The sequence below is a fragment of the Dysidea avara genome, chromosome 2 (genome assembly GCF_963678975.1).
Source record: "Dysidea avara chromosome 2, odDysAvar1.4, whole genome shotgun sequence".
Taxonomy (NCBI): Eukaryota; Metazoa; Porifera; class Demospongiae; order Dictyoceratida; family Dysideidae; genus Dysidea; species Dysidea avara.
In genome coordinates, this window is record NC_089273.1 from 6570682 (window position 1) to 6596553 (window position 25872).

A 25872-nucleotide genomic window follows, 5' to 3' on the forward strand; every position below is an offset into this window, starting at 1 on the left:
ATGACGGTGTGCTGTATAATTATATCATACTGTATAGCTTGCTACTGGCAGCCATACAACTGCTACCAGTTTTTTACCTACACTACCATTGCTGTTATTGTAATCCATATCCATATCCCATCTTTTCCCAGTTCCACATCAATGGCGGTATCAGTTTCACTAATAATCCATTAACATTTACAACTGATCCACTACCATTGGATAGAGGTAGATCATTATTAGCAGTGTTCTGGGCTGATGTGGACACTAGAGGAACTGGTGATATATGGTATCATCAGAGTACTGATCCTCTACTATTTGATAGAGCCAACACTGAAATAAGAACTGCTTTCCCCTATCAAGCTCCTTTCAGTACTACACAAATGTATATCTTTACTTGGGATAGAGTTGGATATTTTGATAGTAATGTTGATCGGGTAAGTTGTCTATACTAGGGTTGGAACAAATATACAAACACATCCTCTATAGCTTCTTTGGTAAATTTTACTGAAGTTTTGAAGCTTTGTTACACATGTTTGTCAACAATTAATGAACACAATTGACAGTTATTAGGTTGTGCACTGTAGTACAAACTCATACACTTTGTTATAGCTCTAGTATAACTATTGTTTAAACTATAACTACACCAAAGAAATACATAAATGGCAGCTTCCACAAGCAAGGAGTGACAGCACTTGTACAACTGGTTTAACTTGTTAGTACCCATGGTAAAAAAGCTTTGATAGGGTAAAGTAGCATCTGAATGGTATGAAACTGAACAAAATTTTGAAGCTTCAAACTATTTGTCTCAACCCTAGTCTATACTTGTGTGTGTTAATGAATACATGTACTGGTATATTAAATGAGTAAATAATGTTAAGAATATGCACCGAGTAGTTGTAAAGAAAGTTAGCAATTTATAGCATACTTAAAAAGTTCATGACAATAAGAATTTTCACATGCTATTTACTCCCTTCTATATAATCATCAGCAAATTAAACTAGAGTAGGGATTTACTGGGATTCTCCCTCCTTTTCACTTAGTTTTTCCTATGTTATACAGTTATTCATTTAACTATCATTCTCAATTTACTGTTAGCAGTAAAAATTTACATAGTTGTCACAGCAAAGGCTTCAAACTTATTGGGCTATAAACCAAATGCTGAAAGCTATATCCTTCCATTACACAGCCTTACAAGTAGCAAATGTATACACAAAACGTGTCTCACTTTTACAATGGCAGGAATACTGCAAATATTACACAAGACCATGGTACCTCTATAGCTACATACCTGGTAGACACACTGACACTGAAGCCATAGATGTAATACCACAAACCCACATCCTTTATGCCAGAAGTCAAAAAATAGTCAAGGACAAATTTTGATGCATGCATTGTATGTCTTGCTGTGTAACAAAAAGTGTAAATTTGTCTCAAGCTCTAAGTCCATAGCACTAGCCACTCAGTGTGGTAAACATACACAGTAGGATTAAATGAATGCAGCAGTGGAATGTATTGTAGTGCAGTCATTGATATAGCTACCTACCATGTACAGTGTAAGCCATGCCATCTGATATATATAAAATTACAAAAGCCATATAAACTACTGATAAGATATGGTGCAAATGTGTGTGGCAATTCCTTATACAACCGATCAATTCCTAATAATGTGAGTGTTTGTAGCAGAATAGTAGTGTTGTTGTACACTTCAAGTGCTACCTTTACAATACCCCAGTAGGTAGTTACCTTTATGTCTGCACACAACTGATCATTCACTGGCTGCATATCTGAAATGCTTCATAACTATCATGGGTATAGTTGGTGTGTTGACCAGGGAAGAGTTTATGTAGCCTTTAACATGCACTCCATGCTTAAATTTAAATCCATGGGTGCTGCCATAATAAGATTCCATAGGAAAACAAGCAGAGTAATCTTGGAGTACATGTTGTACTTTTCAAAACAATATAATGTTATGTAAGTTAACATCATGTTACAGACCAACACATTCCAGTGTGTGGTGGCCACAGATGGACAATCAAAGTCTTATGTCATATACTTGTATGCTGATGGTATGATACAATGGACTACTGGAGATAATGATGGTGGAGTTAGTGGATTAGGGGGAACTTCAGCACAAGTTGGAATTAACAAGGGAGATGGGTTGGAAGCTGTCATTGTAAATGGATCACGTACAAACAATATCATTAATATTGCTAATGATAGTAATGTTGGTACACCAGGAGTGTTTATATTTGATATCAGTAAGGGGACAGCTCCAGTGGGTGAGTCATATTGTGTATGCTGTCTGTCATACTCTCCTCGGGTATGGTTGTGCACTCTTTCAAATCTGCAGATTGCATAGTTCCGTTGAAAAAGATTAAGATACTCTAAATTGAGCAAACACAATTTTCTGGTTTCTAGTACTATTTTCTCACTGCCGAGTGCCTTAGTGAGAGCCAAGTAATCTTGTAGTTTTGAACTTTCTATACATTTATTTATTTGTAGCAATGGACGTACATGATGTAAGGTGCTGTGCAATGAAAAAATGGTGTAATGTGACAAAGGTTGTTGTGCAATTCAATTAGCGACTGGGCTTTGGAGCCACGAATACTGTGTCTGAATAACTCAGAGCATCATAAAAAACAGCCTTATTAGACAGTGATATTTGTTGATGTTTGTGGTGTCACAATACCAAACTTCGAAAAAAGTTTTTAAAGTTTAACACCAGAGTACTTGTGCTTGTCAGCTATGAAAGTGCAATTGTGTTTGAAACCTGTTTTTCAGTGTTACCTTTAACTTGTTAGATGCATAAAACTTCATTGTATTAGCTAAAGCACCTGTTTTTTCCTGTAGTACTTGACTAGAATTTGTGTGTACATACATTATAGTGCTAATAATAATAATAAATAATAATAATAATTATGTTATGACTTTGTTACTATACTTTAGGTGACACATTTTACAACAATCCAGAGTATCCAAGTAGCCAGTTTCCACCCATTTTAGATAGTTTTTAACTTAATGTGGCTAGCTCCAATAGGAATGGTGGAAGGGTGGTGGAGCAGAGCTGTACAGCCACATACAGTCATCCCCAGACTGGCCAGAGCTCCATGAAAACTCCTGGCCAGACAGCTATCAGCTTCGCGTACAACCTACCTTCTAGTATCTCAAGCGTAACTGTCCATGGCAAAAATGATTCACTTCGTAATGAGCAGTTGTTTTGTTGAAGACAATTTAAGTATGACGAATTTTTGTGCCAACAAGATGAATTGAATTGCCAATTGCCAAAGCGATGAATTCAATTGCCAAAACCTGTAAGACTGGTTTTCTTACATACACTATTATTTTAACACAACTAAACACACACACAAACTACGCACATACTACAAATTCCCTAATGCATGGCCTAGGAGGGTGTGGGGACTGCACACTGCATATTTCTAGATTTGCTGTGCTGAAATGAATCTAGGCGAAAGAATCAGTTCACCTGTTCTGCTATTCATGGGCTAACATGACTATAGGATCTTCAGCTTCTATCACACACTTCATACGTATATACATGTTCACTGCAGGAATCACTGGAAACCATAATATTATGTAGCCTACACTTTCAATAGGTGCACCATAGATTTGAACATGCATTCAAACTTCAAAAAAGTCAATAACCCTGAAAATGTGACAGCATGTGTGTTTACCAGTATGGAAGGATGTTAATTTTCTGTCTGATTTGCTATGTTTAACCCAGCACTAGAAAATATACTTGTAACAATATGTGTAACAATAAAGCTTATGATAGAAGTGTTTCAACATTTCAATCACCCCAAGCATTCCTACAGTATAGGAATTTAGCAATATGTTTGGTACCATCATGCAGTAAAGTAGTACTGTATTATTTGGGATCATGGTGGTTTGCATTTTCTCACAAAATGTGATCAGAAACCTGCCTCACAATGGTACCCTGGCAGTGTTAGTTACTGTAGATAGAATCAAACCAAAAGGTGCTACTCCTGATAAATTGCCACAGAATTTTATATGTAGCATAGTTTTCTACTGAACGACTAACTGCCTGCCTGTCTGATTCCTTAAGACAGGTACAAATCAATATCAGTTAAAGCTATGGACATGATTTTTGCTCTGCTAGACATCGGTTTAGCTTGTCAAGTACCTTTTGGCATGCCACAGTACATACAATGCACGCATCATTTGTTTTTGTTTGCAGTGCAAAGTTGTGATCCACGTGATGGCTTGCTTGTGGCTGACTATTGCATTTATAATGGTAAAATCTGGATTGGTTTTAGAGGAGCTTTTGCACTGTTCTTTGCTTGTTACAGATGGAACATAGCAGAAAACAGGCAAATAGCATCTTCACCTCATTATGGTTGAGATGCATATTCATAATTATGCAAAATTAATTTTGTGGAGCCATTTTTTTCTTTTGATAGAGTATGCATGAGTTCACTAGTCAACATTACTCTAATTATTTAAGTAAAATTCAGGTCATAGAAATGAAAAGTTGTGAAACAAGAAAGGTCACCTGCACCTGAAGATGTACTAGTGGACATTTATATAATCCCTAGTTCAGTTAAATGTCCACTAGGTGTAGGTGACCTCCCTTGTTTCGCAACTTTTTCTATGATTCATAATTAATTTTCCTTTAGTTATGAAAACTTTTACTTTTCAGAATTATGCTGGGTAATTTTGTCTTCCTCTATTATAGTGTGCACAGATTATGGTAAACAGTACAAAATTGGTGAACAATTTCAACCAAATTGTTCCACAAGATGTACATGTATGCCTGGAGGAGTATTATCATGTGAGACAGTACCTTGTTCTTATGATGGACCAACCTGTTTGGCTACTGGTGATCCTCATTATAAAACATTTGATGGGTTCTGGCATCACTTCCAAGGAACTTGTGAATATGTTCTCACTAAACCATGCGATGGTGATGATTTTATCATATCTGTTGGTAATAGTGGACATGACAGTAGTCCAGTATCTTGTGTGGGTCTAGTAAGAATTAAAATTCCCAGTGAAAACCTTGAAATTGTATTGGAAAGAGGTAGATTTGGAAATATCACAGTAAATGGTACTATACAAGCTAACTTGGGTGACGGTGTAGTATATGAATCAGATAGTGTAGATGTAGTTCGTACTGGTGGATATCCTAATGTGTTCCTGAAGACACGAGGAGTCCGACTGTTTTATGATGGAGTATATCGTGTAGAGATCACTATATCAACCACACTACAAGGACAAGTGTGTGGACTATGTGGTACTTACAATGACAATACTACTGATGATCTTCAGACACCAGCTGGAGTAGTGGTAACTTCAGTAGATGAGTTTGGTGATAGTTGGTTAGTACCAGATCCTACCACTGTTGGTTGTGAGGGTGAAGGAATGAAGAAAAGAAATGCACCCAGTGTAACAGAGTGCTCTACTGATGTCAATATTGTGTCAGATGCACAAAATAGCTGTAGCGTTTTATTACAAGATCCCTTCACTACCTGTCATGATGCAGTTAATGTCACACAGTTCATAGCCAATTGTGAATTTGACTATTGCTGTTGTAATGAGGCAGAACGTGAAGATTGTTACTGTGATGCATTATCCAGTTATGCTAGTGTTTGTGCTGATGCTGGAGCTCAACCATCAAACTGGAGGAACATGTATTGTTGTAAGTTGATAATGTTTACATTTGCGACAGGCCTTCGAAAATTGGACATACACACTTGTGACTGGAATTAAAGGGGTCTTTTACACATGCCCTCTAGTATGAGCTTGAAAGATCATAATTACATATACCAAAGCAAAATAGAAACCTTAAATTTTATCTGTTCATTATGCTATGTTATTATCCACTTCTGACCAAGTTTCAAGCTAATCACTTGCTTCATTCTGTAGTTAAGAATTATCAAATGATTGGCATAATTTTGAGTAAAAAAGGCTAGCAAAAAAATGAGCATTATACTAGAAAATGTGACCGGATTTGCAAAAAGGTACACACAAAACTTGACCCATTTTTTAAACTTTGCAACTTCATAACTTTTTACTCATTACATATAATCATCTGAACTTTTCCATGAGTGTAACTACAGTATGTGGCTGTATGTTGACGTAAAGAGCAACTTAATCAGTATGAGAAGTCAACAGTTATGACATTTTGTTTGCTGGTATGTAAAATGTGTTGAAAAATACTTTTCACAAATCCGGTCACAAATGTGCAATGCATGCACCAAAAATACAACAAAATATGAACACACTATACATTATACCGCATTTAATAGGTAATGTCATTACCTTTACTGTCTTTAGGCACATTTCACAAATATATGAGTAAGATACTCTAATAGAGCAGTCCATTCAGTCAGGAAAAAATAATACTGATGTACTCTAATAAAATAGTCAGCTCTCTATCATAATCTTGATGTTCAAAGTATGAATTTGAGCATAATAGGCTTGATTTTGAGCTAACATAACCGGCTATTTTCATAGCATAATTGGCTCAAACCTAAATATGACGTGTTTTGAGAGAGACCTCTTATTGCAAACACAATCACATACAGTGAGTGGGCTTACTAAATTTCATGGTGAAAATCTTAATTCACTTATTGTAAATAACTGTGATATAATAAGAAAATAAGTTAGTGTTGTTGTGCTTCTAAAAACCAGGTGGCAAGTGCCTGTGCAGTTGAAAACTATTCCTTTCTACAGTATCTAAATAGGAAATTAATCTCTCATTAAATTAATTTAATGCTATATCATTACTAGTTCAGCTAGATAATCAGATTTATAAATATTGTACTTTAGCGTATTTAATAATTCATAAAAATTTTTGTAATTTGTTAATTACCTGCCATTCACTGCTAAGGAAGTGTAACCCAAGCAGACCACTTTAAGCCACAAATTATGGCCATCTCAACTGTTTTATGTATATAGTGTAATTATCATGTTTTTTCACACAACTTGTTTATAGGAAGCCTCGAGGCTGCCCTTCATTTTTGCTCCCGTAAGTTCTAGATATGTCTCTTTGCGTCATTATTTCTAGTGGTCTCTGAAGCTAGATACACTGTTTTTCGATTGCTTTACAACCAAATAGCCCCATTGTGAAAGGCAGTCATAACATCTTCATGAGCTTGCTTCCAAATGTACATTTCTGTGATTGTGAAATCTGTGAAATACAAACAATTTCTTTGCAATTCCATGCATCTCTTTGGATAATATGGAAAACTTACTACAACTTAATTAAGAATATATAGAAGATTTAGGCAAACACTGCTCACTCAAAAATGATAGTGGGGGTATTAAACAACCAGTTTTCCAGCAGATTTTTTTGCGACTTATGCTTCAATTCACAAAATTTCACAAAAAAATTGGGTATAACTTACTGTGTGGCAATTCAAAGGTACTGCATGAATGCTGCTGAGGAATAATATTTAAACAAAGAATTTATCTGATGAATGATTTACTATCTCAATACAGCTTCAAAAATTCATTTAAACAACTCAATTCAACACTAAAATTTACAGCCAAGGCTACAGTAACAGACAACCTTACCACTTGTTAGTTTAGTGATCCATTATACAGGTATACCAAACTTACAACACTGATTATTGTATTAGAGTTATCCCTGATGGTGGACAATCTCATCATGCTAAGGTTTCTTGTTCTTAATGTTATATTTGCTTTAAAATACCACCACCATGTGCAAATGCATACTCATTAATTCCAATTCAAATTATGTAGATTCCGAAATAAATTATGTAATTTTGAAAAGAATGTATAAATGTTAACTTTCTTTAAATAATGGCAAAAGCAGTGTTTCAAGTTGCTAGTTCATAAAACTTTCTTATAACTTTCTCCATAGCACTTCCATGTCCAGCGGGGATGATATATCAACAATGTGGTCCATTATGTCCACAGACATGTGATAATCTTGACCAACCTTGTGAAGGAGGATGTGCTGAAGGATGCTTCTGTGCTGTAGGACAAGTACTGATTGATGGAGTATGTGTGGATGAGTCACTGTGTACAGGTAGAGTGTCATTACTTGTAGTACATGCTCTAACTGATGTTGAGTCCTGAACTACCTACAGTACTATACAGTGTGTTATATCATAATGCTAATATAGACAAATAAAACCTTACATGACACTTTATGATCCTTGAAAAATTGATTAGGAACAATGGTACCATCGTATAGAGACTTGTACAGTTGAATAAATTTTTTACTGTGTTACTTGACACATAATTATTTCCACTAAGAAGTTAAAAAATCCTGTAAATTTGCATCTAGTCTTTACATACCATGCTCCCTGTTTTAAATGGTGCATGACTATAGCCAAATCTCTAAAACAAAATCTCCAGCAGCCATGTAGAGAATACAGTTATACAGTTATTAATGCCCAGTGAGCCAGCCCAAGTGGTACCTACGCACAGTAGATACATGAGTACAAAGTTGTCGTTGTGTAATGAAAAGCAAATAAACATATGCATATTAAAATAACTTTGTTTTTGAGATCATGTAGTGCCTCTCTACATATTCTATTTAAAATATAATTTGCAATTAATGCATCCAGTGGCAGATCCAGGCACCCTCCTCTAAAAAAACAAGTTGATGTTGTGCTACTTCTAAAAACCAGGCGCTATGCAGCTAGCTAACTCATCTAAAAATTTTTGGTTGTGCAATAATATACATTAGTAATTGATTTATTGTAATTCTCGTATTTTGTAATTCATGAAATCCTCATAATTATTCACTTACATTGCTATGGACTGCTAAGGAAGCGCTTGTTAAACAAACCATTTTAAACAACATATTACACACAGAAGTACCTTCTAAACTGTTTATAGTTTAACTATTGTGTTTTTTTCCCACAAATTCTCTCAACAAAGCCTCAGAGCTTCTCTTCATATTTGTTCACATATGTAGGGATATGCCCCCTTCCAAAATTCAAAAGGATAGGCTATTCTTAGTAGTCAACAAGGCTAGCACTGTTGTTTCTCAATAATAAACACCTATAAATCCCGAAGGGAAGGTCATTCACAAAGTCTAAGGAGAGTTGCCACACCCGTATTTCAGACTGCCAAAAAGAAACCACCTCAGAGCAAAGTTTACCTGTGCAGAAATTTAATACAACCTTCATTTGCTTTTATTGCTTACGTAAAAGCTGATTTTACCATTTAATGATTTTTCCCACGTGGGAGCATACGGACAAACATAGATAGGTAGATAGGAACACACACACACTTTTACGAAAACAATTTCAGTAAACTAGGGATGAAGGCCGGCTGTGGGCGCACGCCTGGTTTAGAAACAAGATCAGGATACTCTAATAATTAAAGCAGTTAGTCAAATACTCTAATAGAACAGTCACCACATACAATACTATTGAGAATCCTACATAGTTGTGATAATATAAGTTTACAAAAACTACCATCTGTAGCACTATCCCATGCATGGACACACTTAGCCTGCTGAGGATATTTTACAAGTGAAATGCACATGGTATTGTGTATGCCATTCTTTAGATCTATAGTAGCTATAGCTAACTGAATGTACTCATGACTGTCCCTTATCCCTATACACTCTTCATCAATGTAGTCCACCTGGAAAGCAGCATGATTTAGATATTAATATTTTGTGCATAAACCACTCTACATCAAATTTTCAGTCCTGTAACATGCCATAACTTTAGCTTCTGGGGGGTGCCCACACCCTACTCCATATGCCTACTACCATTGTGTACCCCTTTTCCAAATCCTGGATCCGCCCCTGGCATCCATGCATATATTATTTTGCCACAATTTAAACTGGTTTTTATACACAATCTATCATATGGAGGGAAAATTTAGTGAATCAAACAATATAGCACTGTTGGCAAGATAAAATTTGACAATTGAAATTATTTGCATAGCATGTACCCTTGTATACTTAATTACTAACTGCTACACCTATTGTGCCATGCCTTTCATCTACTATTCGAGACTGTGCAGCAATTAACTACAAAAGTCAGATTAACATCCACATTCTGAAACAATGGATATTGTAGCACTTCCGTTTTGTCTAGACTTCAGGGTTCGAGGATACTCTGAGTACTACTTACTAAAGCACAGCACAGCTTGTAAGTTTGATGGCATGCACTGGAAAGAGTCTGGATCAGTGGTGCAGTGGCCCTTCAGTGGTGGCTCAAGGGATAGCTTGGTTCCATCAATTGTAAATTCACAGTCATTCACCAAATTTACCAAAGTTTGTTGGCACCACAAAGTTTCTCTCTGCACAATATATGTTTTTGGTGTGCGAACAACATACTCAGCACAATTAAGACTTTAAGCTATATAAATTACACATGTATATACAGTACAACAATGCTGTAATTTTCTTAATACAATACTGTACTGAAGCCCTACATCATAGCAAAACATTGTCTGGTATAATTGAGGTAGTTGCACATAAGTGCTCAGAAACCTTCAGTGGGATAGAAAGCTGTTATATCACAGCATTCATAGGATATCTTAGTTATTAACATTTATCCTTGACTTTACCTCAACAACCACTTCTTCTGTGACTATAATTTATATTAAGTTACTTCACTGTAGCCTGCACATACTTGAACATAACCTACGAGGAAGGTCAACAGATCCAACCAAACTGTTCCACTCATTGCACCTGTCGTAATGGAGAGTTTGAGTGTGAAACTGTGTTGTGTTCAATTGATGGAGCTACTTGTGTGGCATCTGGTGATCCTCATTATCAAACATTTGATCTTCAGTTCTTTGACTTTCAAGGAAATTGTGAATATATCCTCACTACTCCATGTGATAGCGATGAGTTTATTATCACTGTACAAAATGGTGCACATAATGAGCTTGTGTCTTGTACTGATCAAGTTAACATCACAATTGCTAACACTGAGATAATACTGGAAAGAGGTGACCATGTTACAATTAATGGTGAGAATAGGACACAAACTAATGATGGTGGTATTATTACTATAAGTGAAGTACAAGTGTTAAGAGTTGGTGGGAACACTCATGTTATTCTTGTTGCTCAAAACATCAGGATATTCTGGGATGGAGTATATCGTGTGGAGGTCACTGTATCTACCACATGGCAGAATAGACTATGTGGACTGTGTGGGAACTACAATGGTAATGATACTGATGATTTCATGACTCCTGATACTACACTAGCTGCTAATGCTGATGAGTTTGGTACTAGTTGGATCACTGGTAACACATCTAATTGTGGTCTTCTTGCTGAAATACCACGTTGTCAATCATCAATCAGAAGTATCGGAATACACATTTGCAGTGCATTAAGAGGGCAGTCCTTTTCAGCATGTCACAGTACATTGGATCCTCAAATATTTCTTGTTAATTGTGTTTTTGATTACTGTAATTGCAATGCTGAAGATCGTGAGGAATGTGTTTGTGAGTCTTTAGCCACTTATGCTTCTGCTTGCAGTGCTAATGGAATAATTCTACCAAACTGGAGTGATGCATATTGTCATAAGTTACATAGTGTTTTACTTTGTATGTACCTCAAACTATTTTCCCTTGTAATGCATGCAGTATGCAAATACACAGCATTACTTTATCAGTATAAAGTGTTCCTTATTTTATATTCTCCAGCTATTCAGTGTCCGGCTGGGATGGTCTACCAACAATGTGGTCCTATCTGTCCTTAAACTTGCACTAGCATTACTGAGACCTGTTATGGTGGATGTGCTGAAGGTTGCTTCTGTCCTGATGGTCAAGTTATTTACGAACAAGGACAATGTGTGGATAACTCTATGTGCTTTGCTGGTTAGTACAATTTCTATGTATGTACGTAGATGTGTGTATGTACTGTAAATGTTATGGCCAGTTGGCACTAGTATATCTGCAGGTATAGGAAACCTCCCTTGTTTCACAACTTTCAGCTGCTCCCTTGTTTCCCTATTTTTTTGTTTTTTGATCCCTAATCCAGCTTAAAATTCTTAAATTTTCCTTCTTGTTGTTATAATATATAACACATTGCAGTCTGCAAAACCACAGCCAATAAATTGTACATTATAATTCCCTCACTGCAGCAGGCAGCAGTGCCATATTTAAATTGTACAACTGACTAACTGTTTGATGAATTCAGCCTAGGACAACTCAACTATGGTATCACCAGGGCCTTTTGCCTAATCAGCACCCATAATGGACGATGCATCATGCATGGACTTATCTTTGGCCTCATTTGTGTCCCATTTGTTTCTCTGTTACCATGTAGGAATTGATTTGCAGGTAGCGTGCCCTAGTTTCCTTATCATGTTTACAGCTACAGAAAATCATCCATAATTTCCATAGTTACTAGATTGATTGTAGAGGTACATCATGTCCTGCTGTTCAGGTATGTAACTGAATAGTCACTTTGTTTTTAGTAATTGAAAGTCAGGGCACTTGATCAAATGGGAATTAATTTGGTGCAATTCTATCCTTAGATGTGGTATTAACATGTTCACAATTATATTCCAAATAAATTTTAAAATTTTAAAAAACCAAGTAAGTGTGCAAGAAATATTCAAAAATTTTAAACTTTATATAGAAATAGAAAGTAATGGGACAAGGAGGTTGCCTACACCTGCAGTTGCTGTATAATATACAATAGTAGACATTTAACCCCAACAGGAGAATAATTGTAATATTGAAAACAATTTAATGTACACTATTGCATAGCTACAGGTGTAGGCAGCCATCCATATTCATTTGCTTTCTACTGCATATCTATGATCCTATAATACTCTACTTTAATAAAAATTCCTAACAACATCTTTTGTCTTCCCATTCCATTCTCAATTATGCTAAACTATTCTGCCATCTTACTTACCATCCTAATAAAAACTACTCCAATATTACAAATAGGGCTGAAACGATCATGGCTTTTTAGTATTCAAGTACTCTCTAGAGTTAATGATCGAGTACTGACGAATACTAACTACTTGTAGTCATACCCATTTGACATGTTTTGTACTAACCTTAAAACAGTCTACAGCCTTTTCAAGTAACAATAACGATACACACACACTGTATTGAAGTACTGATGTTAGTGTCCCTGACAAAAAATTATGCCAATCAAACTCTACAGCTTTCATTGTGTCACTCCTGATGACAAATCCATCATGTGAGCTGGGTCACGTGATCCTAACGAGTACTTGAGTACTGATTTTACTATCCAAGTACCAAAATCTTTAACGAGTACTCACCAAGTATTAGTATTTGTTTCAGCCTTAATTACAAACCACGAAATTAGCTATCAATCTATGATCCTATAATACTCAACTTTAATTAAAATTCCTAGTTTATAGTAGATAGCACAACATCTTTTGCCTTCCCATTCCATTCTCAATCATGCTGAAAGTATTCTGCCATCTTACTCACCATCCTAATAAGAGCTACTCCAATATGACAAACCACAAAATTAACTATTAATTAAAAAATGAAAGCTCTTTGAAAATTGCATTTCCCATTGTAGGTGCAGTATGCAGATCAGAAAATGACACAACATGGGGAATAGAATGGCCAACCATACCTGTAGGATCTGTGGCTACTGAAAAATGTCCTGGACCAGCTGTATCATCTGTAGATGACAATGGTGAGTATTGTGCACATCTACTGTATGTAGATGTCAGTACCTTGTACTAAACTTTTTCAGTATAATCCTGTAGAATTTGAATTACAGATTCTGTCAACTATTCGTAATATTTTTTTTTGTCTCTGCAAAGCTCAAGGTGTTCTTACACTAAATAATTATTGTGAGACTGTAATAATTTTACAGCACTAGTACTAGTGGATTTGGAAATAATTTTGACCTTTTCTGTAGTTTCTCATTTGTGTACAGTACTGTATATACATACTGTATTTTGTAGGATTAGCCTCAAGGACATGTTTACAAGATGATCAGTGGGATAATAACATTAATGTTACCCAGTGCAACACTGTGGAGTCGTTGTTACTAAATGATCGAGCTAATGAATTGGAAGATCTCTTAAGGAATAATAACAATACTATTGACCCCAATGTGTTGAGTGAAGTACAAGCTATTAGTGAGGAGTTAGCAATATTAACTGATACTCCAGACAGACCTCTAGTACCAAATGATCTTAACACTTCCAATAGTGTTCTGAATACTTTGATAAGGTAGTTCATTGCTATAATATTACACGGTTTGGAAAATGTGCACCACAGCAAACTTTGAATCATCATTTTGAATTTCTTTGTTGGTCTTCACACTCATGGCCCCAATTTTAGCATTATCTTGTGCAACTACTTTGTTGTTCAAAACATCCTTTCTATATTTGGTTTTTCCTTACCTGAATCTGCACTAGCATCTAAGAGATGAATATTATGCTCAATCCCAATTGTTTTGTAGAAGCATGTTCACGGTGTAACTGTCTTTCCGTGTGTCTAAATTATCCATACTAAGTGTATGGGATATTTTAAGTATGTGATAATTTCGCTAGCAAAATTTTTGGCTCAATGGATGGGTAAAAGCAATGAGCGAAATGCTTGCATAATAGGTGAAAGTTTTGTGAAGTGAACATAAAAATTGCACAAAAGATTGAGATACTCTGATAGAACAGTCACACGCAATAAAATATCAACAACACATGGCTAATCGTTACGGGAAAAGTAAGTGGCGATTGAGATGCCCCAATAGAACAATCGCATAAATTATGTTAGCAATAATAGCTAGCTTCTTGCTACAGTGTATATGGTAAGAGGAAGTGCAGATCAAGATACTCTAATAGAACAGTCACTAAAGGTGTAATTATAGATTTGTACATAGAAATGGTCAATTAACAAAGTTTAATGCTGAGCACAATACATAATTCATGAGAAAAATATGGAACATAATTGGTGAAATATAAAGAATTGCTGAAAAGAAAAATAGGTGGGAAAAAAACAAAATAGACTTGTCCCTAGATATTTTAAGGCCTCCTTTATCAAAGCACTCTTTGATAAACAGGTCTGACATTAAATGGACTTCACAGCAATACTGGTAGCTGGCCAAAACAAAAAAATTAACATAAAACAAAAGCTCAGGTGAATGAACACTGACTGTAAGTGTTGCAAAAAATACCTGAATTTTGTTTCCATTAAATGCAGTGATAAAACTGGAAGGGTGGCTACAGTATCAATAGTGTAAGTAAAAAGAGAGGATAGCTTAGGCTGTTAGCTACAAATACATACAAAGATGTAATGTGTTACTGTATACCAACAAAGAAGAACAACAATATCATATCATCCATTGATCAATACAGAAATTCTTAGATACAGAACCACATAATTATATAAATTCAACATGCAGAAAACCTTCCTATATAAATAATATTTATCTACATCCATAACTACACTTGCTCTGTAGTTATGTGTTTGATCATGAAAGTAAATCATTGCTGCATTATCAAACAGTATGATAGTACTGTTTGGCAGGAATCCCTCAAGGTGACACATGCGCCCCAAAATTCCGCTTTTATAAATCACAATAGAAACATCTGATGTAACAAAAAGCTTTTTGACAAAAGAATTCTGGTCTAATTAATGTCACATACTGTATAACATTAAAGAAAAGTATTACAGAAGTATGAATAACAATGCCAAAATCTGAATTTCAGTTTGCCTGCCTGCCTACCTGCTGTCTGCTTTCGTGACCTCAGTCAAAAGGCTAGAGACTAAACAACACATTGTATGACCACCATTTTATGCCACAGAATCAAAGTAACTAGTGGCATGTACTTTTTGGGTTCTGACGAGTGTCTGCTCTCTGCACCATGTCTTTCCTTTTATCTTCAAACAAATGAAACCATACCAAGGCATTAATTTACCATAATATTAACACTTGCCTTGACGAGCATAATATATGACCGGATCTGTGAAAAGGCGTCTTATAGCCTTTCCAATTTTGTGTACTTGGCAACCCATAATGTAAAATGTGAATATGGTACCACCCTGAAATTTGGTCACATCACACTCCTAACATAGCACTATTTCGTGGTCTACTATGAAGGTGACAGGATAAAAATTCAAGGAGTTATGCCACTTATGAGTAGTCAAATTTAGGAATTTGGAAAGGCTATAAGACCCCTTTTTTCCAGATCCAGTCACATAGAGTATTTAGATGCCACCAAATTATTCAAAGTGATTAAACCACTGTAAAAGATACTGGACACCCAGTAGATACTTGTAACTTCATGAAGGTTGAAGGGCATGCTGTACTTAATGATCTAGGTTGATTAATAAGATCAAGTGCAAAGACCACACCTGTTATAAAACTGTTTATTCAAATGCTATGCAGCACAATGAAAATAAGAAATAATGGCTACGCTCCATTGATACATCATGTTGGCAAGAGGTTCACTCTAGATATTACAACACAGCAGTCACCCTAATACAACATCTCAGCAATAATATTCTATAGGACAATCACATGTTTATATCATAGCTGTATTATTGTAAATGATTCAGAAGTAGGAATCCAAGCAATGAAAAGTAGTGAAGCAAATCTTAGAAATGAATGATGGTATTACAGCATAGCTCAGTGGGAAAATTCCTACTTTGGCATTGAAAATAATGTCAATGTAGAGATTTTCCCACAGTGTGATATCATTACTCGTGTTTTGTTTCACTACTTTTTATAACACTTAGATCCCTACTTTATTAATATACTAATCAAGACACACGGTAGTGTGTTATGCGGCCCAAGAAGCCGGCGCGCAACCCCGTGAGTATATTGACAGGAAGAAACAAAACGTAATTGTCGCACCTCCGTAGCTCTGTGCTGCCTTGATGAAACAAGACAAATTTTGCTGTGTAGATTTCCTCCAACTTCAGTACTCCACATTCCAAATTTGAGCGAAATCGCTTCAGGAATTCCTGAGATATGCGACTTCAAATATTGGCTTAGTTTCTTCGTTTTTTTTTCTTCTTATTATTATTTTTCTTCCTCTTTTCGCACACTTACAAAAACTGCTATAAAACGCGAACGCGTTATCCGATTGCCTTGAAATTTGGCACACAGAAGGGGGGGTATAAAGGCGCATCTCGGTACCAACTTTGGCTGGAATACCATAAACAGGCAAAGAGTTATAAGCGATTATGCACGACAAATAACACCAATATGTTGTCACGCCTACAGGGTAAACCGCGTATGGGAAGAAGCTGAAAATCGGTGGGTGAATAGGTTAACTATTGAACCTCAAACCTTTTGTGGTTTGAAAGAAATCGAGCTAAAAACCAGTAAGATACAGCGAAAAAATCAACATTGTGTAACAATTACGCAATCAAGATTAGCAAATCTTTTTATTATTTTATTATTATTATTATTATTATTATGCTTTCTACGCCTACCAGATAAACCACTTGGGGTAATGCTTTGAAAATCGCTGTACAGATGGAGTTATCATCTTAGAAAGGCTCTTCAATGGTGTAGAAGAATCAGACTTAAAGCCACGGAGTTATAACACGAAATCCAACTTGGTGTAGCAAGTGCTAGATCGAGATACTCTAATAGAGCAGTCATCCTAATAGAGCAGTCACCCTGAACAGAATTCAAGAGATCAGTTAGAAATAAGTAACCTGTATAGAGATCAGCTACAAACAAATCACCCTATAGAGAGTTCAGCTACAAACAATTCACCCTGTTCAGACATCAGTTAGAAGAAGTTTTCTTGTAGAGAGTTCAGTTACAAACAAATCACCCTGTTGAAAGATCAGCTAGAAGATGTCACCTTGTAGATAGTTCAGTTACAAAGAAACCACCATGTAGAGAATTCAGCTACAAACTAGTGGCCCTGTAGATACATCAGCTAGAAGAAGTTACCTTGTAGAGAGTTCAGCTACAAAGAAACCATTCTGTAAAGAGCTCAGCTGCAAACAAATCACCTATACAGAATTCAGCTACAAACAAATCACCCTGTAGAGAGATCAGCTATAAGAAGTTACCTTGTAGATAGTTCAGCTACAAACAAATCATTCTGTAGAGAGATCAGCTAGAAGAAGTTACCTTGTAGATAGTTCAGCTACAAACAATTCACCCTGTACAGAGCTCAGTTAAAAGAGGTTTCCTTGTAGAGAGTTCAGCTACAGACAAATCACCCTGTAGAGAGATCAGTTAGAAGAAGTTACCTTGTAGATCGTTCAGCTACAAACAATTCACCCTGTAAAGAGATCAGCTAGAAGAAGTTACCTTGTAGAGAGTTCAGCTACAAAGAAACCATCATGTAGAGAATTCAGCCGCAAACAAATCATGTATAGAGAGTTCAGCTACAAACAAATCTCCCTGTAGAGAGATCAGCTAGAAGAAGTTTCCTTGTAGAGAGTTCTGCTACAAACAAATCACCCTGTAGAAAGATCAGCTAGAAGAAATCACCTTGTAGAGAGTTCAGCTTCAAAGAAACAATCATGTGAGAGTTCAGGTACAAACAAATTGTCCTGTAGAGAGATCAGCTAGAAGAAGTTACCTTGTAGAGAGTTCAGCTACAAAGAAACCATCATGTAGATAGTTCAGGTACAAACAAATCACCCTGTAGAAAGATCAGCTATAGAAGAAATCACCTTGTAGAGAGTTCAGCTACAAAGAAACTATCATGTAGAGAGTTCAACTACAAACAAATCACCCTTTAGAAAGATCAGCTATAGAAGAAATCACCTTGTAGAGAGTTCAGCTACAAAGAAACCATCATGTAGAGAGTTCAGCTACAAACAAATCGGCCTGTAGAGAGATCAGCTAGAAGAAATTACCTTGTAGAGAGTTCAGCTACAAAGAAACCATCATGTAGAGAGTTCAGCTGCAAACAAATCACCTGTAGAGAGTTAAGCTACAAACAAATCTCCCTGTAGAGAGATCAGCTAGAAGAAGTCACCTTGCAGGGAGTTCAGTTACAAAGAAATAAACCATGTAGAGAGTTCAGCTACAAACAAATCACCTGTAGAGAGTTCAGCTAGAAACAAGTCACCTTGTAGAGAGTTCAGCTAGAAGAAGTCACATTGTAGAGCTACAAAGAAACTACCATGTAGAGTTCAGCTGCAAACAAATCACCCTGTAGAGAACTCAGCTACAAACAAATCGCCCTGTAGAAAGATTAGCTAGAAGAAGTTACCTTATAGGGAGTTCAGCTATGAACAAATCACCCTGTAGAGAGTTCAGCTACAAACAAATCACCCTGTAGAGAGTTCAGTTACAAAGAAACCACCATGTAGAGAGTTCAGCTGCAAAAAAATCAATCACTCTGTTGAGAGTTCAGCTAGAAGAAGTCACCTTGTAGAGAGTTAAGGTGCAAATAAATCACCCTGTAGAGAATTCAGCTACAAACAAATCACCCTGTAGAAAGATCAGCTAGAAGAAGTTACCTTGTAGAGAGTTCAGCTACAAAGAAACCACCATGTAGAGAGTTCAGCTGCAAACAAATCACCTGTAGAGAGTTCAGCTAGAAACAAGTCACCCTGTAGAGAGATCAGCTAAAATTAAGTCACCCTGTAGAGAGTTCAGCTAGAAGAAGTCACATTGTAGAGAGTTCAGCTACAAAGAAACTACCACGTAGAGAGTTCAGCTGCAAACAAATCATCCTGTAGAGAGTTCAGCTAGAAGAAGTCACCTTTTAGAGAGTTCAGCTACAAAGCAACCACCATGTAAAGAGTTCAGCTGCAGAAAACTCAATCACCTTGTAGAACGATCGGCTAGAAGAAGTTACCTTGTAGAGAGTGGATCAGCTACAAAGAAACCACCATGTAGAGAGTTCAACTGCAAACAAATCACCTGTAGAGAGTTCAGCTAGAAACAAGTCACCCTGTAGAGAGTTCAGCTAGAAGAAGTCACATTGTAGAGAGTTCAGCTACAATGAAACTCCCATGTAGAGAGTTCAGCTGCAAACAAATCATCCTGTAGAGAACTCAGCTTCAAACAAATATGCAGTGTAAAAAGATCAGCTAGAAGAAGTTACCTTGTAGAGAGTTCAGCTACAACGAAACCACCATGTAGAGAGTTCAGCTACAAACAAATCACCTGTAGAGAGTTCAGCTAGAAACAAGTCACCCTGTAGAGAGATCAGCTAGAAACAAGTCACATTGTAGAGAGTTCAGCTACAAAGAATCCACCATTTAGAGAGTTCAGCTGCAAACAAATCACCCAGTAGAAGGTTCAGCTATGAACAGATCACCCTGTTGAGTGTTCAGTTAGAAACAAGGAATCCTGTAGAGAGATCACCTAGAAGTATCACCTTGTAGAGAGTTCAGCTACAAACAAATCACCTGTAGAGAGTTCAGCTACACACAAATCACCCTGTAGAGAGATCAGCTAGAAGAAGTCACCTTGTAGAGAGTTCAGCTATAAAGAAACCACCATGTAGACAATTCAGCTGCAAACAAACACCCTGTAGAGAACTCAGCTACAAACAAATCGCCCTGTAGAAAGATCAGCTAGAAGAAGTTACCTTGTAGGGATTTCAGCTACAAACAAATCACCCTGTAGAGAGTTCAGCTACAAAGAAACCATTCTGTAAAGAGCTCAGCTGCAAACAAATCACTTGTACAGAATTCAGCTACAAACAAATCACCCTGTAGAGAGATCAGCTAGAAGAAATTACCTTGTAGATAGTTCAGCTACAAACAAATCACCCTGTAGAAAGATCAGTTAGAAGAAGTTACCTTGTAGAGAGTTCAGCTACAAAGAAACCACCATGTAGAGAGTTCAGCGGCAAAGAAATCACCCTGTAGAAAATTCTGCCAGAAACAGATTGCCCTGTAGAAAGATCAGTTAGAAGAAGTTACCTTTTAGAGAGTTCAGCTACAAAGAAACCATTCTGTAAAGAGCTCAGCTGCAAACAAATCACCTATACAGAATTCAGCTACAAACACATCACCCTGTAGAGAGATCAGTTAGAAGAAGTTACCTTGTAGATCGTTCAGCTACAAACAATTCACCCTGTAGAGAGAGCAATTAGAAGAAGTCACCTTGTAGAGTGTTCAGTTACAAAGAAACCACCATGGAGATTTCTGTAATCAATATATGTGACCGGATTTGCAAAAAGGGGTCTTCCACAAACATCCAATTCCATAAATGTTGGAGACCATAACTCAGTGTTCAAGTAACATATTAACCTGAAAATTTCACCATGTATTCAGCTATATATAGTGGTGCTCACCACTTCCCAAATTTCAAGGCAATAGCTCTTTCCAATCTGAAGTTATCAATTGTCAAAGTTGGCAAATTGGATGTGTGTGGAAGACCCCTTTTCGCAAATCCGGTCACATATGTATTATACAGCATATATAATTTGTACATTTACTGATAAAATATTTAAAGTACATCTACTTCATCTTTTCTTCTTCCTGTAGTAAAGAAAAAAACATAGGTTTAAAAAGTCCCAAAGCTGGCCATAGGCCGGCTTTGGGGTATACAAATACAAAAAGAAATGAAATATAATCCAAAACAGCCAAGCTGTAAAAAAAGTTTGCAGCCCTCAGAAAGGCTATGGTGAAAAAAGATGTGAAATCCAAGGTGGCGGCCAAGAAATGGCTGTGATGGTAGGTTAATGGTAAAAATTTTAATAATGACAACTTAGGTAAATTTTGTGAAGCGGCACAAAAATTCACCTGAATTGTCGTTATTAAAATTTTTACCATTAACCTACCATCACAGCCATTTCTTGGCCGTCACCTTGGATTTCACATTTTTTTTCACCATAGCCTTTCTGAGGGCCGCACACCTTTTTTACAGCTTGGCTGTTTTGGATTAGATATTATTTTACATGCATGACATGCACTGGAAATGTGTATAGTTCAGATTGTGAAAACCCATCCCAATACATTTAAAGTGTTTGTAAATGTAACAAGGCCTGTAACAGCGTTGAAACCGGGTCGGGTCATCCGGGTCACATTTTCTCCGGGTCATCCGGGACAAGTAGCGCTACAGACAGGATGTTATCCGTAACACGGAACTAATATACTACTAAAAACGGGATTCTTATTAATTCGCTATAGTAACCGACACACGGGGGAGCTAATCGGTCAATCGTGACTAACCCGTTTATATAGTCTATAGTGACTAACCTGTCTATAGTGACTAACCTGTCTATATAGTCTATAGTGACTAACCTGTCTATATAGTCTACAGTGACTAACCTGTCTATATAGTCTATAGTGACTAACCTGTCTATATAGTCTATAGTGACTAACCTGTCTATATAGTCTATAGTGACTAACCTGTCTATATAGTCTAGGTTGACTAACCTGTCTATATAGTCTATAGTGACTAACCTGTCTATATAGTCTAGGTTGACTAACCTGTCTATATAGTCTAAAGTGACTAAACTGTCTATATAGTCTATAGTGACTAACCTGTCTATATAGTCTACAGTGACTAACCTGTCTATATAGTCTAAATGACTAACCTGTCTATATAGTCTATAGTGACTAACCTGTCTATATAGTCTAGGTTGACTAACCTATCTATATAGTCTACAGTGACTAACCTGTCTATACAGTCTATAGTGACTAACCTGTCTATATATATAGTCTATAGTGACTAACCTGTCCATATAGTCTATAGTGACTAACCTGTCTATATAGTCTGTAGTGACTAACCTGTCTATATAGTCTATAGTTACTAACCTGTCTATATAGTCTATAGTGACTAACCTGTCTATATATAGTCTATAGTGACTAACCTGTCTATATAGTCTATAGTGACTAACCCGTCTATATAGTCTATAGTGACTAACCTGTCTATATATAGTCTATAGTGACTAACCTGTCCATATAGTCTATAGTGACTAACCTGTCTATATAGTCTGTAGTGACTAACCTGTCTATATAGTCCATAGTGACTAACCTGTCTATATAGTCTATAGTGACTAACCTGTCTATATAGTCTATAGTGACTAACCTGTCTATATAGTCTAGGTTGACTAGCCTATCTATATAGTCTACAGTGACTAACCTGTCTATATAGTCTATAGTGACTAACCTGCCTATACAGTCTATAGTGACTAACCTGTCTATATAGTCTATAGTGACTAACCTGTCTATATACAGTCTATAGTGACTAACCTGTCTATATAGTCTATAGTGACTAACCTGTCTATATAGTCTAGGTTGACTAACCTGTCTATAAAGTCTACAGTGACTAACCTGCCTATAGTGACTAACCTGTCTATATAGTCTACAGTGACTAACCTGCCTATAGTGACTAACCTGTCTATATAGTCTATAGTGACTAACCTGTCTATATAGTCTATAGTGACTAACCCGTCTATAAAGTCTATAGTGATTAACCTGTCTATACAGTCTATAGTGACTAACCTGTCTATATAGTCTATAGTGACTAACCTGTCTATATAGTCTATAGTGACTAACCGGTCTATATAGTCTATAGTGACTAACCCGTCTATATAGTCTAGAGTGACTAACCCGTCTATATAGTCTACAGTGACTAACCTTTCTATATAGCCTATAGTGACTAACCTGTCTATATAGTCTATAGTGACTAACCTGTCTATATAGTCTATAGTGACTGACCTGTCTATATAGTCTATAGTGCATGACTAACCTGTCTATATAGTCTATAGTGACTAACCTGTCTGTATAGTCTATAGTGACTAACCTGTCTATATACTCTACAGTGACTAACCTGTCTATATAGTCTATAGTGACTAACATGTCTATATAGTCTATAGTGACTAACCTGTCTATATAGTCTATAGTGATTAACCTGTCTATATATAGTCTATAGTGACTAACCTGTCTATATATATTCTATAGTGACTAACCTGTCTATATAGTCTATAGTGACTAACCTGTCTATATAGTCTATAGTGACTAACCTGTCTATATAGTCTATAGTGACTAACCTGTCTATATAGTCTATAGTGACTAACCTGTATATATAGTCTATAGTGACTAACCTGTCTATAAAGTCTATAGTGATTAACCTGTCTATACAGTCTATAGTGACTAACCTGTCTATATAGTCTATAGTGACTAACCTGTCTATATAGTCTATAGTGACTAACCCGTCTATATAGTCTAGAGTGACTAACCCGTCTATATAGTCTACAGTGACTAACCTTTCTATATAGCCTATAGTGACTAACCTGTCTATATAGTCTATAGTGACTAACCTGTCTATATAGTCTATAGTGACTAACCTATATAGTCTATAGTGACTAACCAGTCTAGATAGTCTATAGTGACTAACCCGTCTAGATAGTCTATAGTGACTAACCCGTCTATATAGTCTATAGTGACTAACCTGTCTATATAGTCTATAGTGACTAGCCTGTCTATATAGTCTATAGTGACTAATCTGTCTATATAGTCTATAGTGACTAACCTGTCTATATAGTCTATAGTGACTAACCCGTCTCTATAGTCTATAGTGACTAACCAGTCTAGATAGTCTATAGTGACTAACCCGTCTCTATAGTCTATAGTGACTAACCTGTCCATATAGTCTATATAGTCTATATAGTTAGTCACTGTAGACTGTATAGACAGGTTAGTCACTATAGACTATATAGACAGGTTAGTCACTATAGACTGTGTAGACAGGTTAGTCACTATAGACTTTATAGACAGGTTAGTCACTATAGACTGTGTAGACGGGTTAGTCACTATAGGCTATATAGATAGGTTAGGTCACTGTAGACTATATAGACAAGTTAGTCACTATAGACTGTATAGACAAGTTAGTCACTATAGACTATATAGACAGGTTAGTCACTGTAGACTATACAGACAAGTTAGTCACTGTAGACTGTATAGACAGGTTAGTCACTATAGACTATATAGACAGGTTAGTCACTATAGACTATATAGACAGGTTAGTCACTGTAGACTATATAGACAGGTTAGTCATTATAGACTATATAGACAGGGTAGTCACTATAGACTGTGTAGACAGGTTAGCCACTATAGGCTATACAGACAGGTTAGTCACTGTAGACTATATAGACAGGTTAGTCACTGTAGACTATATAGACAGGTTAGTCATTATAGACTATATAGATAGGATAGTCACTGTAGACTATACAGACAAGTTAGTCACTGTAGACTATATAGACAAGTTAGTCACTGTAGACTATATAGACAGGATAGTCACTGTAGACTGTGTAGACAGGTTAGTCACTATAGACTATATAGACAGGATAGTCACTGTAGACTATACAGACAAGTTAATCACTGTAGACTGTATAGACAGGTTAGTCACTATAGACTGTATAGACAGGTTAGTCACTATAGACTGTGTAGACAGGTTAGTCACTATAGACTATAAAGACAGGGTAGTCACTGTAGACTATATAGACAGGTTAGTCACTGTAGACTATATAGACAGGTTAGTCACTATAGACTATATAGACAGATTAGTCACTATAGACTATATAGACAGGCTAGTCACTATAGACTATATAGACAGGTTAATCACTACAGACTTTATAGACAGGTTAGTCACTATAGACTATATAGACAGGTTAGTCACTATAGACTATATAGACAAGTTAGTCACTGTAGACTATATAGACAGGTTAGTCACTATAGACTATATAGACAGGTTAGTCACTGTAGACTATATAGACAGGTTAGTCACTATAGACTATATAGACACTGTAGTCACTGTAGACTATATAGACAGGTTAGTCACTATAGACTATATAGACACTGTAGTCACTGTAGACTATATAGACAGGTTAGTCACTATAGACTATATAGACAGGTTAGTCACTATAGACTATATAGACAAGTTAGTGACTGAAGACTGTATAGACAGGTTAGTCACTATAGACTATATAGACAAGTTAGTGACTGAAGACTGTATAGACAGGTTAGTCACTATAGACTATATATAGACAGGTTAGTCACTATAGGCTG

The 25872-nt window shown here is 36.3% G+C and overlaps 2 protein-coding genes across 3 annotated transcripts in view; both read left to right on the forward strand.

Annotated features, from left to right (window-relative positions):
* LOC136247740 (alpha-tectorin-like) lies at nucleotides 1–11672 on the forward strand. Its single transcript, XM_066039566.1, has 7 exons — nucleotides 1–6; nucleotides 132–416; nucleotides 1976–2261; nucleotides 4697–5659; nucleotides 7850–8017; nucleotides 10582–11517; nucleotides 11617–11672. Exons 1-7 carry the CDS (start codon nucleotides 1–3, stop codon nucleotides 11670–11672), a joined length of 2700 nt encoding a protein of 899 aa, XP_065895638.1.
* Nucleotides 11656–25872, forward strand: part of LOC136246508 (uncharacterized) — a 24813-nt gene continuing 10596 nt past the window's right edge. For both annotated transcript variants that reach the window (XM_066037987.1, XM_066037986.1), the window contains exons 1-3: nucleotides 11656–11790; nucleotides 13484–13603; nucleotides 13878–14148. In XM_066037987.1, coding sequence (XP_065894059.1) covers nucleotides 11778–11790; nucleotides 13484–13603; nucleotides 13878–14148 — 404 coding nt within the window. In that variant the 5' untranslated portion in view covers nucleotides 11656–11777. The remainder of the gene's footprint in view (nucleotides 11791–13483; nucleotides 13604–13877; nucleotides 14149–25872) is intronic.